We start from the raw sequence: 15249 nt of genomic DNA, 5'->3' as shown, positions 1-15249 counted from the left end.
TCCTTCCATCTTCATCAGAGTCTTCTCTATAGCAACCAAACCTTGGGCTGTCAATAACTCTCCTCCAGAAGAACTAGATCTTGTCTGGGTTGAGCAGTAAATATGAGGACAAGGGCAACACAACTCTAAAAGTAAATTGCTGTTATTTACTTCAGCTTGGATGGGCTTTGCTTGCACTATCGAGAAATCGGATTTTCTGAGCCATAATACAAAAACAGGTAAATGAAGTTAAATTGTGCACTTGAGATGTGTGTTGACAGAAAAGAAAGGAATGGGTTCTTCATTTCCATTGGAAAATTAGAGCTTCAGAAGATCCTGTCATGTGGATTGCACAAGTGACAGGTCAAAGGCCTAACATACTGACACCTGTGCTGGTTTTGCTTTGTTGGGAGTTTTGGTGTTTTCTCTGATCAATACAGCAGGGCTTAGGCTCACACAAACCACTTGTTCTATTAAACATTCATTTTCAGGACCATGTTGAACATGGATCTGACCAGTAATGGCTGCTTTCACTTTTCAAAACCTATTATTTTAAGATGTACTCTGCAAATCTCTCATCTTAGTGGCCTTTTTGTTAAATAACCAATCCAGCACAGCAGGGAGGAGAGCCTGACTGTTCTGAAATTACACACTGGAAATTAAGGATGTAAAAGAAGTGGTGCTGAACACTCCTAAAGACAGTGAACAGCAAAATGAGGTTTTTGTTTCCCAAAGTCTCACCTGCATTGCTCCAGGTGAAGGGGTAACATAAGGGAAGGAAATGGAGGAAAAAGCCTGAATTGTAAAGAAAATCTCTCCCAAGATCTTCCATTGGGAGACTGTAGCAGAGACAACAGCAAGAGCCTCCACTGCCAAAATTCTTGGTAGAAGGAATTCTGTATCTTAATTCCTTGTTCTCACCCTCTGATTAACAGGGCTGCTTCTTATGCAAGTTTATTTCACAAATATGATTCTAAATACAAAGAGAATTAAAGGGGATAAACTTAAATCTGTATATCAAGGTAGAATAGTACTGGATTAATTTTATTCAGTAAGAAAAGGTCTGAATACTCCAGTATTTCCTTGCTTCTCCAAACACCTGCTGCCGAGCTGGGCGAGCACACACAATTCTACAGGAACAAAGTCTGGATACAGCAAAATGGAATCTTCTGTAAATAATGTAATAATGTAAATAATGCCCATCACTTCCCATACTGGGCAAGCTGGAATACACAGACTGGGAATTCCAATTTCCTCTTACCAGGGAACTTCCAGTAGAGCAGATTTTGTACATCCTGAACTTGCACAGTAGGAACAGTCAAAGGTCTGGGCCATAGCACAGAGTGTGGTTGAGGGAGTTTTTCCACTTGCCATGACCCAGACCCAGACCCAGAATCATCAATATTGAGACCTGGGACAGAAGAGCCATTCCCAGCTCAGTTTTCCAACACCAACTACCCCAGGGAAACAGGAATGAGCTCTTCATCCCTGTCCAGGTAGGAGACACAAAGAATCACAGTCACCATCTCCTTTGAACTGGGGAAATTACAACTGCATCAGAACTGCCTGATGTCAATCACTGCAAACACACTCAGAGCTGGCTGGAAAAATGTGTTTTCCAACACACTTACCATGAAGGACCTGACCACCACATCTGGCATCTGGGGCAGCTGGTAGTGCAGCAGGGCAGTGGTCGCATGATCTGTCACCTGCATCACACCAAAAGAGAAAGGAAATACCTTTATTCATTCCCCATTTTGGACAAAGCAGTGTTAACCTACAGGAAAACCATGCATTCCTTGGGGAGGTAGCAAATCAGGGAGTACAAGGATTACTCAGTTTCATTTCCTCTGACATCAGGAATCAATTAATACAATTAAGGTTTATAAATACTTGCATTACTAAAAGATTTCTGATAAAGAGCTTTTTAATTTCCCCAAACAGAGCCATAACAAGATCATACATCTGGGAATTGCACATGGACACAATACATATAAAATATGTATTTATAATAACAAGAATAATTAAAGAAAAATCAGGAAAATTAACCAATGCTGACAGATTTTTAAAAAAAAAGAACTACAATTTATTAAATTATTCTGGAAGGGGCAGTTTCTGACAGTTATGATACAATGTTCTAGCAGTATTCAGCCTGTGAAATGTTATCAGCACAGTCAACAGCTTACTGCTTCTTAGAAATTCCAGGCTGAATGCAAGATATTATTGGAAAAACCCTTTAGGCTGGACAAGAAAGAGCTCAAAACAACAACATAACCACAGGAGCTTTTTCACAGATTTCAACTCATGAATCTCAGTGGTCCTCATCAGTAATGTCAAAGCTTCCAACAAAATACATGACTTTTTAGGGAGTGATTAAATTGTATTTTCTAGTTCTGACATGGAGAAGTGAAGCTCTTCTCAGGGTCAGTCTACAGACAACAGCAAACTTTGAGTAAGAGAAAGTGAGAACTGAAATTCCCATGGCTATTCCCAGCTAACTCCAGTTCCTCATTTGCAGTTCAACTGCAAGTCCAATTCAGCAACGGGAGTTGGAGCACTCCAAGTTTCACTGAAGAAAAGAGACTCGTGCTTGAAGCTATTCAGGGAGGTGGTTTTGCCAAAGATATATTCCTGAATAAATCCATGTATAGCCAGGCTCTCATTCACACCATACAAACTTCCTCCACAGAGCACTCCATCACATCAGTCTGTCTGAATCCAGTTCTGAGTTTTCCTGCTATTTTAGACACAGGATCTGCTCCCCATCATTCTCACACACCCAGCTCCGTTCAGCATGAGCAGGGACTCACATGTGATTCTGACATTTGGAAGGGAAAACTTTTAGGACTTTGCACATTCTGGTGAGTTTGTAAAAATATTCACAAAATGGACCTCGGCCCGTTTTAGCCATTTCTGTGTTACCAAGTAAAAATAAATATGAGAAATAATGTGATGAACTGTGCATTAATAGCACAGCATAACTCAAACCAGCCATTTATTTTAAACACATATCATGTAGTGCTCAGAAGCCAACCCAAGCCCCACCAGCTATCTGATTTTTTTTTTGAGATGGTGCTTTTATAGGATAGTAGCAGACAAGTCAAAGAATTGGAAGTTCTGAAGATATTTATGAGCAGCCGTTCTCCTTCTGCTATATTTCTACTTCTAACAAACTGTGGTTTGTTTTGGGTTTTTTTTTCCCTCCTGAACTACAAAGTTGTTTTCTCTTGGCACCAAGGAAGTTGCTTAAAAAATCCTGCTATTAACAAATTTAAATTGACTGGCTACTTTGGCAAAGTTGCCCATATGCTGTTGCTATTGTAATGTAAAGATAATGAGATTCCTTGGGGAGATAAAAGCCATCCCAGCATTGCTGGAACACTAATAATGCCTTCTGCATGAAAAGAAGGCGATTTCTACCCTAAACAAGAGCTGATAGCTAAAAAAGATCAAAGTGGGTGTCAAATTTGAGGAAGAAGAGTAAAGGAATGACTCCCCTCCCCTTCCCAACCCAGCAAGGAACGTGAAGTCAAACAGAAAAGAGCTGGGCCATGAATGAACTGCCCAGGGCATGGAGTGAGGGAGAACTCCAAGCTGGTTACCCCCCAAGAAAGGAGAGAAAACACAAAGTGACCAAGATTAACAGGGAAGAGGAAAAACGAAAAAAAAAAGAGGAGGGGGCAAAAGAACAAATCCCAAAAGATCAATACCCAGCTTTCCTAATGGCAATACAATTTCACACCAAAGCAAAGCAAAACAAACTGCATATGTGCCAGCTCACTTAAGGGACACACTTTTTCTTGCAGCCAAGCTGGAATCAGAAACTAATTTATTCTGGGTGTAGGATGATATTTTGTACATCTCAGGGTTTTATTTTATTAACTCCACTTTTATCGTTGTGTTTTACCTACTGCTATCTAAGTTATCAGTCACTTTCTCATTTCTCTATTTTCTTTTTATAGGGAAACATATTCAGGGGAGCACACATTGATTGGGATAGCTCTGCTCTGGACCTTGAAATGGATTTTCAAGAGATCATGCAGAAGAGTTCAATATTTCACAATTCATCTATTGAAAAGCACTCGTGTTTCTTGTCTAAAAAAAGGAAAAGCAAGGCAATCTCATGCAGCAAAATTCTGCTAAATAAAATAGTCATTGTTTAACTAAGTACTTGGAGACTGAGGCAAATAGGCTTCAGTGACATGGAAAAAACAAATTTGGCAAAGAAACTCAATTTTTGACAGGAAGAGTTGTAATGCACTGGAACAGTACTGAGTTTTCCAAAGATGACACATCCAAAAACGGCTTTATTGGGCTTTGATGACACTGGTTAATCACACAGCATTCCTAAAGCTGGAAAATCCGTTAAAAAAAATTAAATTATACAATGTACAGGTGGAGAAGGCTGAGCAAGTCCTTCCTGTAACTGGGATAAGCAGCACAAAAGCAAAGACCTAAAGGATAGCTTTGCTCCACTGCAGATCAGGTGAATGAAACTACACCTGGCCTAATAAAAACCATCACATGACTGAATTAAAAAACCTTTCCCTCTCCCCATGTATTTTATCCCACTGCCAGGAAATATCCTTCTCAAAAGTAGGTGCAGAACTTCCTTTAAGAGCCACAACTTTCCCTGCTGGTTTATTCCCTCAAGCATAGCACTGACAACTCCATCTAATATAAAGGGATTCTTTAAATCCCCTGGAAGGTTTTTTTTTTCCCCCAAACCCTTGTAAGTTCATGGCCTTAACAGTGGCCTGTAGCAATGAGCTGTGGAGGCTGATCACAGCACTAAGGGAAAGTAAAAAAAGGAAGTTATTTCATTAGTGTTTAGATCTTTTATAGCGTGGAAAACTGCATGAACGCCTTTATTCATTTCCAAGGATTCCCATTACTCAATCTTCTCTCCAGGAACACATCTGAGTCTCTCTGGAGGGAATGTGGAGCACAGAATGTGTTGCCCAGGAGGTGCTGGGAAGGATGATGGATGGAGCAGGCACTGATGAACTCACACAGATCTTTACACACCCTTCCCCACTCTCAGTGCAGGAAAACACCACCACACTTCTCTGAAAGTGAATTTATCAGTTGTTTTCAGAGCTCACAAAGTGTTTAGTTATTATTTTGCTTGTTCTGCTTATTTGGACTGGGTCACAGAGGTTTTATTTCACTCAAGGAGGTCTTTGAAGAGAGCCAGGGACTGAGCCTGCCCAGGAGCAGCTGTGCAGGTGACCCTGGAACAGCCCAGCTCCTCTCCTTGAGCAGCAGCAGCACAGCCCACGGTTTGTCTCATGCATGCATTCATCCTGCATGTGATCTCACTCAGAGATTATTGACAAGAATACATCTTCATACATTACAATACTTATGTGCCCTTGTGGTGCTGAAAATGCCGTCACTTTGGGATCACACGGCTCACAAACAGCTTCTCAAAGTTCTGCTTAAAATGGGCCCTGGGGAGAAGCAGATCAAGCAAAAACAACCAGTTTGTGGCATTGTTAAAACTGGGGAGACTGTTTAGGTGAAAATAAGGATGGGGCTCTGAGATCAGAAAGAAATATATGGGTTTAAATAAAGCCTTTGCATGTGATTTAAACAGCCAACCTCATCACAGTACCCAGCAACAGCAGCTATGCTGCTTTTAACTGGGCAGCTGTTTGACACCATAGCCCAGTTTGATTCATTCACAGCAGCTCCAAAATTCTATGTTCTTCCCTCCTTTTTGAATGCAAAGTTATGAACATTGCACCATTCCTTACAGTTAGAATTTTGAACCCTTTGCACAATGACTAGAATTATGCAGCCTTCATGTATACCAGGATTTAAGCCCCAAAATCTTTCCTTATTTCCTGTTTAATTCCTCTTCTTGTGTTAGTGGATCAAGAGGCACAAAGTGTTAAAATAAGGAGGTTTAAGATGAAAACATTTGCTGCTCCTGCAGAGTTTAAATGGCACACCAACATGGAAGCCTGAAAAACCTTTTGTTTGCTCCTTGTGCCTCTGCCCTTTCAGCATTCCCCTCTCTTATTTCCCAGCTCCATTCTCTGGATCTATCCCTGTTGGTGCATTGAGCATCTATAAGGCTTGTTCACCCCAGGACCAGGTTAAGGAAGTCTCCAGGAAATTGGGAAAATGACTGTACACTTAAAGTAATGGGCCCTCCAGGAGCTGGCCCCCATCAAATCACACACACTCAGGTATCCTGCCTAATAAGGAGGAAAGAGAAAAGCCTTGCTGACACAGCCAATGTTTGCAAACAAAAAGTCAGGACAAATTTAGCTTCGTTTGACAGGGTTGGATTGAAGATCAGAGGTCTCTGGTCCTTAATCTAGAAAGTCGTGCTGAAACCCTGTGAGAATTTGACAGGCCTGCAGCTCCCCCAGGCAGGGATCTGGGGAGCTCCAGATGCTGTTGTGTTATCTCTGAAGACAAAGTTTGGGATTTCAGTCAGGCTTTTAAAGAAGAACAGCTCTGTCCTTCAGAGGGGCGATGGATTTTACATTTAAAGGCAGCAGTGAAAGGGCAGCCCAGCCTCCTCCATGGGAGGAGCAGTTACTCATCCCTATTTTTCCTTCTTCCACTTTGCCATACTGGTGACTGCCATGAGAAACACATTTCAAGAACATTCAGATGTGCTGACACATTTACTCATGATTTTTTAGTGGCATGAAAACATTTGTTCAGAAAATCCTGCAGTACAGATCCTACCCTGGTAACAGAGTATAATAGTTTCTGTAACACTGTTTTATCTACTTCCATCATTTTGCTGCTGCTAAATCACTACTCCTGAGTATTACAAATATACACAAGTGCAGCTTTAGAGAATAAAGAGGAAATCAAACCAAGCACTGCACCACAGAGAATTTACTATGCTGAACCACAGCACCTTCTATCACCTGTTTGAAAACTTGACGTGGGTCCCAGACCAAACTTCTTCACCTATCAGCTCAATCTACACCATCTATTGATTAGAAGGTGCCATCACCTTGCATTTTTATCACATTTTTCAGGCAAGAATCTGAGAGCTCTTTGCAACCAATTCAGTGAGAGCTCTTGTGAAGTCAGCAAATATTACCCCAACCTTAGGGATGAGAAACTCAGCCAAAGAGAGGTGAAGTTGTCCAAGGTAACAGTGACAGAGTCAGCAACAAAATCTATAAAACTACCATAAAACCCCCCCCACAGACATTTGTTCAGCTGGTTACAGGACACCCTTTAACTGAAGTCTTTCTGGGTTGGTTTTTATTTTTTGGTAAATATCAATAATTTGGTATTTATGAAGAGAAAACTGGACAACAGGAACTTAGGAAGAGAACAAAGATTCTCATTTATCCATACTGCAGCCACAGAGGCAGCAAGAATTTTGTGTTCTCACTCATCTCTTTCAGCTTCTGCTCTGAAAGCATCACCTGGACATGAAGGGAAATTTATTCCACTTATTTATGCACCCTGAGTCCTTAATGTGGACATCTAAGCAAACTAGACATTTACTGTAGTCTGTTATCTTGCTATAGACAATTATATCATCAAAACCTGATTATTTATTATCATTTAACACAAATTTCAGAAATATGAATTTACCCTTTCAAGATATTCTAAAACAAAAGAGACAGGAGGACAATCTTATGCCCAAATGAGTATACAACCAAATACACACATCAGGAAATTGAGATGATGCAGGTCATTCCTGAACCTTATATTTATTCCACTGCAAAAATCACTTTAAAGCAGGCTGATAAGCAAATGCTGTTTTACTTCCTGCTCTACTACCCTACTTGATACTAAAATAGAATATTTAAACCACTAATCTCCAGGATGAAGAATCAACTGCAGCAAAAATTCCCTTTAATGCCAGGCAGAGAAGGGAGAGCAACTGAGCTCCCCAAAAGCTGTCCTTTGATCTCCAGCAGGGAAATATCCTGGGTCAAACATCTCCCCTCTTGACTGCCTCTGAAATCTTGGAAGGGAGCTGCACAAACACAGCCAAGATGCCACAATTCTGACCCCTGTTCTTAAAGCCCTTTGGAGTCCCTGACCCCCATTTGTTTCACGAACTACAAATGCAGATGAAAGGAGCCATTGCAGCAGCTGGAGACTGCAGCTCCTTGAGCTGGGGCTTGAGGGTAGGGAAACTGGAATTTAAACTCAGATCAATCTGAACTTACAGCGTTCTGACAAGAGGCCTTCAAAGAGAAATCTTCCCTTCCTTGAAAATAGCAAGATATAGATCGTTCTAAAATACACTTTAACCTTCTTAGCATTTTTATTTTTATTGCTGCCATTCTCTCATCGGTCTTCTCTTATTCACGGCACAACATTTATTCCAGTAAGTCCCTCCTCTTGCTTACACCATCATGGGAGGAAGAACAGGTAAAAATAGTGTCATGGAAATTATTCCCAAACTCATTTTGGAAATGGAGTTCCACTGATTCATTAAACTCAAGCCCGCAGGAATGTGAGGCAACCAACCCCAATGAAAACAAGAAAGCAAAATCCAAATGAACCTGAAACACTCTTTTCTCCCCCAAAAGATTTTAACTGAAGGAAGAATGCTCAGAGAATCTTCATGAAATTTTAAGACTAGTGTAGTATAAGGTCCAATTTCCTGTTCCAAACCATGGGCTGGAACTGTGATGGGAAATAAATCCAAATTAAATAACACCAGAAGTGATCTTCTTTTCTACTCAGTGTTTTCCATCATTACAGATTATTGTTTGCTATTTGCAAGTTGTGATGACAAAAAATAAATTCAGAATTATTTAATGTAAAGGCCCAGATACTTAAAATCAATTCCACATATGTGCCTTAGGTAGAGAGAAATGAGACTTACCTTCTGAAAAACTTGATAGTTGGATTTAGACCATATGTCAAGCTAGAATAGGAAAAAAAAGTTATATATTACTACAGATAAAGCAGCAGCTTTGGAGAGAAAATGGATCAACAAAGATGTACCTCTGAGTTCACTCTTTTGACCCCTTGCCCTCACTTGTTGCAATCCAAGAAAGGGAATTAATAATGTAAGGTTTCCTTTGTATTGCAATGAAAAATGAACATAGTTCGGCACAGTTTTAATAAAAAAATTATACATACAAGACCTGTTGAATTAATGAGTTCTCTTTAAAAAAGCAAAAATCTTCATTTGTATGGGGTTGTGGCTGAGCTATGCAAATATTCATCAGCTTGAGTGTGTTTCTAAAATGAGGGCATTTTATTAAGTTTATGCTTGTCTTGTATTGAATAACTGATTCAGTTACAAACAACACAAAGAGCGTTTAGCTGAATTAAGCCAAAGCTTTGGGTCTACTGGGACTAAATAAAACATCCCTCAGGAAACTGCATTTACATTTGCAGACAAAAATCACACTAAGAGAAATTTAAGGTTGTAGATAACTGCACACATCCATGACTTAAATGTGTGCTCAGCTACACACAAACTAAAAGAACAAAGTTGAAATTTAAGATTTTTTAGCCCTCAAACTGGAAGGTAAGGCTGTCCTTGCTGAACAGCCCAGTGGCTCTGGTGTTTAACAATTCCTACTGACACGTTAATGCTCTCTTAGCCCAGCCCTGTGGAACATCTTGGACTGTCAAGGAAAAGCAGCAGGGAAAAACAAAAGGAGCTTCCATCAATCTCAGACTTGCAAATCACTTTTTTTTCAACAGATCCCAGCGTACTCAACGATTCTGTATGCACAGAACTTGTCATGGGAAAGGTGTTTGATAAAGCATTAATCTCAGGAGTCTAGACAGAAGAACTTCTGAGTGAATTTATGAAGCAGGGGTAGCTCCTCTGGTGCCTGATAGCATGGTTGGACACACGTGTTCTCACAAGGGGGGGTTCTCTCTTTTTCTGGTTATCAAACTGATTATTTTACTTCTGCCTTAGGTGCCGATGCATTCCAACTGATGGTACAAGACTCTTCAAAGGCACAAAAAGAGTCTGAAACGAAGGAAGTCATATGAAGTGAGTAAAACACATTAGAGGGAGGTGAGAGAAGCGAGGGGGAAGGATGCTGAGTGATTAATTCACTCTGCTAAAAATGGTCAGAACGCTGAAAGCTCTCATTCTTTTAGGAGTAGCAGTGTGAAGTGGCCCATGTCCAAATCCTGCACAGCAGAGACTCCTGAGTCCCCAGTGCTCAGTGTGGACAGGATGTGATGTTAAAACTTCAAAACTCACTCCAGGATCGATGTTTCATGGCTCAGCACTGCTGACCTTGCCGTGAGACAAAAGGCAGCTGATGTCTCAGTGCCTTTTCCAGGCTGGATGGAGACATGAGTACCCTGAGGCACCTCCCTACAAACCTTTTAACATTTCCTGGTTCTTGGGGTGAGATCAAGAACCTGTGTGAACACCAACACTCAGGCTGCAGCTCAGACTTGGACCCAGGCTTGATTTTCAGACTTGGACCCAGGCTTGATTTACAGGGTATTATCCCACCTATGCCTGCTGGGAAGGCAGCACAGCCAGCACTTCCAGATTGGAAAAGCCTACATTTGAAAATAAAATAAAATTTGAAAATAAAATAAAATTTGAAAATAAAAAAATAATGTATATATTAAAAAAAAAAAATTTTAATTTAATTTACAGCTTTTTTTGACTGCAGAGTTGTTGTAATTAGAATGTATAGATAGTTTGCTAATCTCCAGTGATCAAACCAAGTATGTGATCCTCTCCAGTTAGGCTCAAAAAAAAGTCCACTTCAGATGGTGCTTTAAGATGTGTCCAACAGGTTCTGAATGTTCATTAGCTGGCACGGAGATGGGAAAGCTGAAAAAGTAATGAATGCCTGTCTTACAGACATGATGTTATCCATGTTAAAAAAAGGAAGAAGGAAAAAAAAAAGCAAGAAAAACCCAGTAGCCCCTGCTCCATGCATACATCCTAAATGAGTGCCCACCTTTCCCTCCTGAAAGTGAGGATTAAGGCAGAGGCAGATTAAAGAATGCATCGTTATAGGTCTATTATTCTTCAACTTTTCACTTTCAATCAAGACACACATTTGTAACTAAAAAAACTGCTGAAAGCACAATTTCAGGGCATCCTCTGCATGTGAATTAACCTGGGGCTTGCTTTCCCCAGTGCCCCTCTCCCCACCCACCCCCAGCAGCTGTAACAAGAGGCCGTTTCCTGAAGGTCGCAGGAGCGATTTCAAAGGCGATAACGAAGCAGAATGTTCCCTGCATCCCATATCAAACAGGTCCGGTGCCAACACTTATTAGAGAAATCAGATTCAACCCCCCCTTCACCCAAACACACACACACAGTCAGCTTTGAAGTGGTGAGAATACAGGGATCAGAAATTACCCGAGAGACAGCTCTGCCTGTCTTTGAAGCTTTCCTTTGATACTACTATTTCTTCTCCCCTCTTATGCTAGGAGGCTAAAAGCTGCCTTTTCTTATTGATATGGGGTAATTAATGAAGCCATAGCATTAACATAACCCAAGTTCCTGAACATGAGAATTCAACAGAGACACTAATGTTTCTTTAGTTAAGTCTAAGGGATGCAAAATAGGAATTTGGCTAGCCACTGGTATGAAGTGCCCACACGCCCTGTCCAGGTGGTTCTTGGTCTCTGCATGCAAAGAAAAGCAGGGTTTATCATGCCAAAAAATCCCAAAATGATTTTTTTGTTGGCAAACCAATGGCTCAGCTGCCCTGTGAAGATGAGCTGCATAGCTTCATTTAGTCAGGAATCAAGAAAACACTAGTAATTAATTACTATCCATGGTTAAATTTCAATGTGACAAGAATGTCACAGCCTGAAACTAAGGGTGGCATTGTGCCACCACTAAAACCATGAAGGTAATTAAAATGCACCAGTCTGTGGTGGACATGAAGGGTTAGGATGGTGAGCAAGAGCAACTGTGAGCAGGTCCAGCACCCAGGACATGTCAGAGCCTGCCAGATCTCACATACTGTTTTTGCAAAGTGGCACCGAAAATGTCCAAGTTATGCAGCTGGCAGCTTGGCAAAGACATATTCTGCAGGGTGTGTGAATAATTCACGAGAGAGGTACACGAGGCACTTAAGAAATGCAGTGATTCTGTCTGTATAAGCAAAGCTTGAAAATAAAACCCTCAGAATGGCTGGTCTTGTTTTACTCACTGCAAGGTTAAAACTTTTGTTTTTTCACCTTAATTTTGAAAGTATTTAAATGTATAAGGAGGAGGACCCAATTTAGGGAGGCTTCAGCAGAGACCACGTGAGGCTGTCATGTAAGCACCTGTCAACCTGCAGAGCACGATGTGTGAGCACACAGCAAGAGAATGCAAGCTGGAAATGCAATGTCAGCTTTCCTGGGTAACTGCTGGTGTGTCACTGTGCAGCTCCACAACCAGGAGAAACACCCAGATTTGGGGGTTTTTTTTTGCCAGATTTGTCTGACTGAAGGACCACAAGAGTCTCAACAGCTCTGCTGTTTGAACTTGTCTATTCCTTTTTTCTTCCCAGCTATGCAGAATTTGCTAAAAAACAGTGTATTTTCAGTAATAAATGATGAGTACTCTGATCAGAGGGGAGACCTTTGGCCTCTTCTGTGTGCAATCCATTTCTCATTTCCTATCTGTGTGACCAGTCTCCCACTGATGGCCAGTTCTCCTTTTTTAAACACCACTGAACACATCTGGTTGCCCAAACCCCTCTCTGCTTGTAAAAGGTCTCCCACTGAATTTCACTTTTTGTACTTAAAGGCCTTTCCAATGTGTGCAGTTTGGAGGGTGACTCAGACTCTCATCCAGTTATTTAAGTGGAAACAAATACAAAGACTTATCCAGTGTCCCTCCTTCAAGGTGCCTTACAGAAAAGAGGCACTTCAGCATTGCCATATTGCAAGTTAGCACCTAATTCCTCATCTCCCTGTTGTTTACAAATATTAAATGCTTCCTAGGAATAAATAAGCTAAATCCCAAATCAACAATGACTGTGTAAATTGCTCCCTGGAAAAATTATCACCTCCTACTGTGTTCCTGAGGGTACTCCATATTTCTGTTATTTAATAAGAATGATACTCACTGATCATTTTCTTACTCTTTCTGTGTGTTTCTCCTTAATGCTGGTGCATTTTTCATGCTATCAGGCTAGCAACTGAGAAGCCAGAATTGTGTAGAAACCTCACTGAAGTACCTTCCCAACAGCATCTGTTGTGACAGGGAAGGAATTGCAATGGACTCTGTTCATAACTGACTGCAATCGCTCATTCCCAGCAGGCACAATAAAGAAAGCAAATCATTGTGAGTGCACAATCTTAATTCTTATTCTCCAATTACCAGAGTAGTTAATTAGTGACAGAAAAAAAACCAAAAAAAAAGGAGCTCGCTGTTTGTCAATATGTGCTCCAGTTGGTAAAACTAGCAAACTATGCATTTATTTAATCTTCCAAGCCAAATTTGCTCATGATTTAAGTGGCTCCAACTCCAATTCTACTTCAGTCAAATGAAATGTTCCTATTTATACCTAAAGCAGAGACCTTCAAGTTTCCATAATCTCTGGGATGCCCACTGGAATAGCAAAGTGCCACATAAAGGTCACAGGTTGGTGCAGCCTTAAAGGAGCAGTCACACAGCCCAGGTTTGGACAGAAAGCTCAATGGTAGAGAACAGACTCCCCTGCAGACTGGCTTAGAGCAAGAAATAAGCCAGGTGTTAACAGCAATGCTCTGGAGGAGCAGAACTGCAGGCAAAGGTTAGTGCTCCACGCCCAGAGCTGGCCTTGGCAAGTCCTGCTGTCCCCTGACAGCAAATGATGGCAGAGGAACAATGTGCAGCTCCCAGGAGAGTTCACCTTGAGCTGAACAGAATCCCAATGCCAGATGCTGAGTTTCAGAAAGGAACTCCTTACTTAGCTTTTCAGCATATATAGCATTATTGTATTTCAAGGGAGCTTCAAAGGAAACTGGATTCATCAGAGAAAACGAGCACACCCAAATGAAGTGTGACATGGGAATCCATCACACACTGTCAGTGCTCTCTCAGCAGACCATCATTTCACTTCCATGCAGAACCCGGGGTGAAGAGGGGCTGGTGCTGGAGCTCTGTATTTATATGCAAATATACAGGGAGTAGAGAGCAGCTGCTTCTGCAGCAAACTGGTATTTAAACCTGCCTGTCTGAGAAAGGCAAATCAAAATTAAGCAATTTTTACTTTACTGCTTCTTAGGCCAATCCCCTGCCCTTTGAGGGAGAATGTTTCACCTGGGAAATAGAGCTGCATTGTTTCCTTCAGCAGCTCAGCTCCTGGCCTTTCCCAGAGAACAGAGCTTCAGACTCAGAGCTGCTGAACTCTGGGTCAGCACACAACGTGCTCCTGTGTGCTGAAACACAGTTATCACTTTTGAAAGGAAAAGTCTCACCTCATTATAACATGGCCTATGGGTGCCAAATACTCATCTTAATATAATGAACTTTTTATTTTAATAGGTTTCATAATCAGAAAAGAAAGCTCCAGAGAGACAATGTGAAGCATGGAGGTATTTAATGCTGTTACTGGCAACGGAGAGTCCTGGTGGATGTCTCGGGAACAGAGTCCAGTCCACCCTGGAAAGAGACCTGAGCTGAGCTAAGGCCATCAGGTCCCGTTAACATCTCCTGATGTGCTGAGGAGAGCCATCTGGAGTGTGTGCAGGCACAGGAAATCTCAGGGTTCAAGCAGGGTGAACTGTTCACAAAACAAATCACTTGTGGAAACAGGTAACACTTGCTGTAGTAGCTGCTGTTCAAGATGTGCTGCTGCTGGCAAGCAAATTCTTGAGGAGCACCTACCAGTGATCCTCTCTGTTGTGTTTATCAAGCCAAAAAAAAATCAGCCCAGGATTTCTCAATGGTTCTCAGAAGAGAGAAAGCTGAACCTTGGACTGTTGATGTGCTGGTACACTGCAAAAATGTTTTCTCAGCAGACACTACAAACACAGCAACTGGGGTCTAAGGTGATAAATCAGAAATTCAAGCGAAGGCTTCAGAGCTCAGAAAGAACTCAGAGATCTGGGGATGCAAAACCCAAGTGAAGCGAGACAAATTAAATCTGGAACATTCTGCAGACATTCGTCTTTCACCAGTTTTATGTTCCCAGTGTACTTGCAGTGGGATCCATGCAGTTTTCTGCCATGGAAACAGATACAAATGAAATACAGGGTTGCTGGAGAGGCCATAACCCACCTTGCCATCCTCAGTGTAGACGTTCTCGTTGTAGCCTTTGACAATTGTCCGGTCAATGAAGAGGCTCCGCATCACCACGATCACTTTTAACACTTTTCCTAAGGTAACCTGGGAAG

The 15249-nt window shown here is 41.4% G+C and overlaps 1 protein-coding gene across 1 annotated transcript in view; it reads right to left on the bottom strand.

Moving 5' to 3' along the window:
- MED27 (mediator complex subunit 27) overlaps nucleotides 1-15249 on the bottom strand; it is an 83363-nt gene that overhangs the window by 1336 nt on the left and 66778 nt on the right. The window contains exons 5-7 of the mRNA XM_058853624.1: nucleotides 15134-15241; nucleotides 8810-8851; nucleotides 1611-1688 (exon numbers count right to left, since the gene is read on the bottom strand). Of these exons, the coding sequence (XP_058709607.1) occupies nucleotides 1611-1688; nucleotides 8810-8851; nucleotides 15134-15241 (228 nt within the window). The remainder of the gene's footprint in view (nucleotides 1-1610; nucleotides 1689-8809; nucleotides 8852-15133; nucleotides 15242-15249) is intronic.

The sequence above is a fragment of the Poecile atricapillus genome, chromosome 20 (assembly GCF_030490865.1).
Source record: "Poecile atricapillus isolate bPoeAtr1 chromosome 20, bPoeAtr1.hap1, whole genome shotgun sequence".
NCBI lineage: Eukaryota > Metazoa > Chordata > Aves > Passeriformes > Paridae > Poecile > Poecile atricapillus.
The sequence above is the reverse complement of the archived record's forward strand: the minus strand, read 5'-3'. Positions and strand labels throughout refer to the sequence as shown.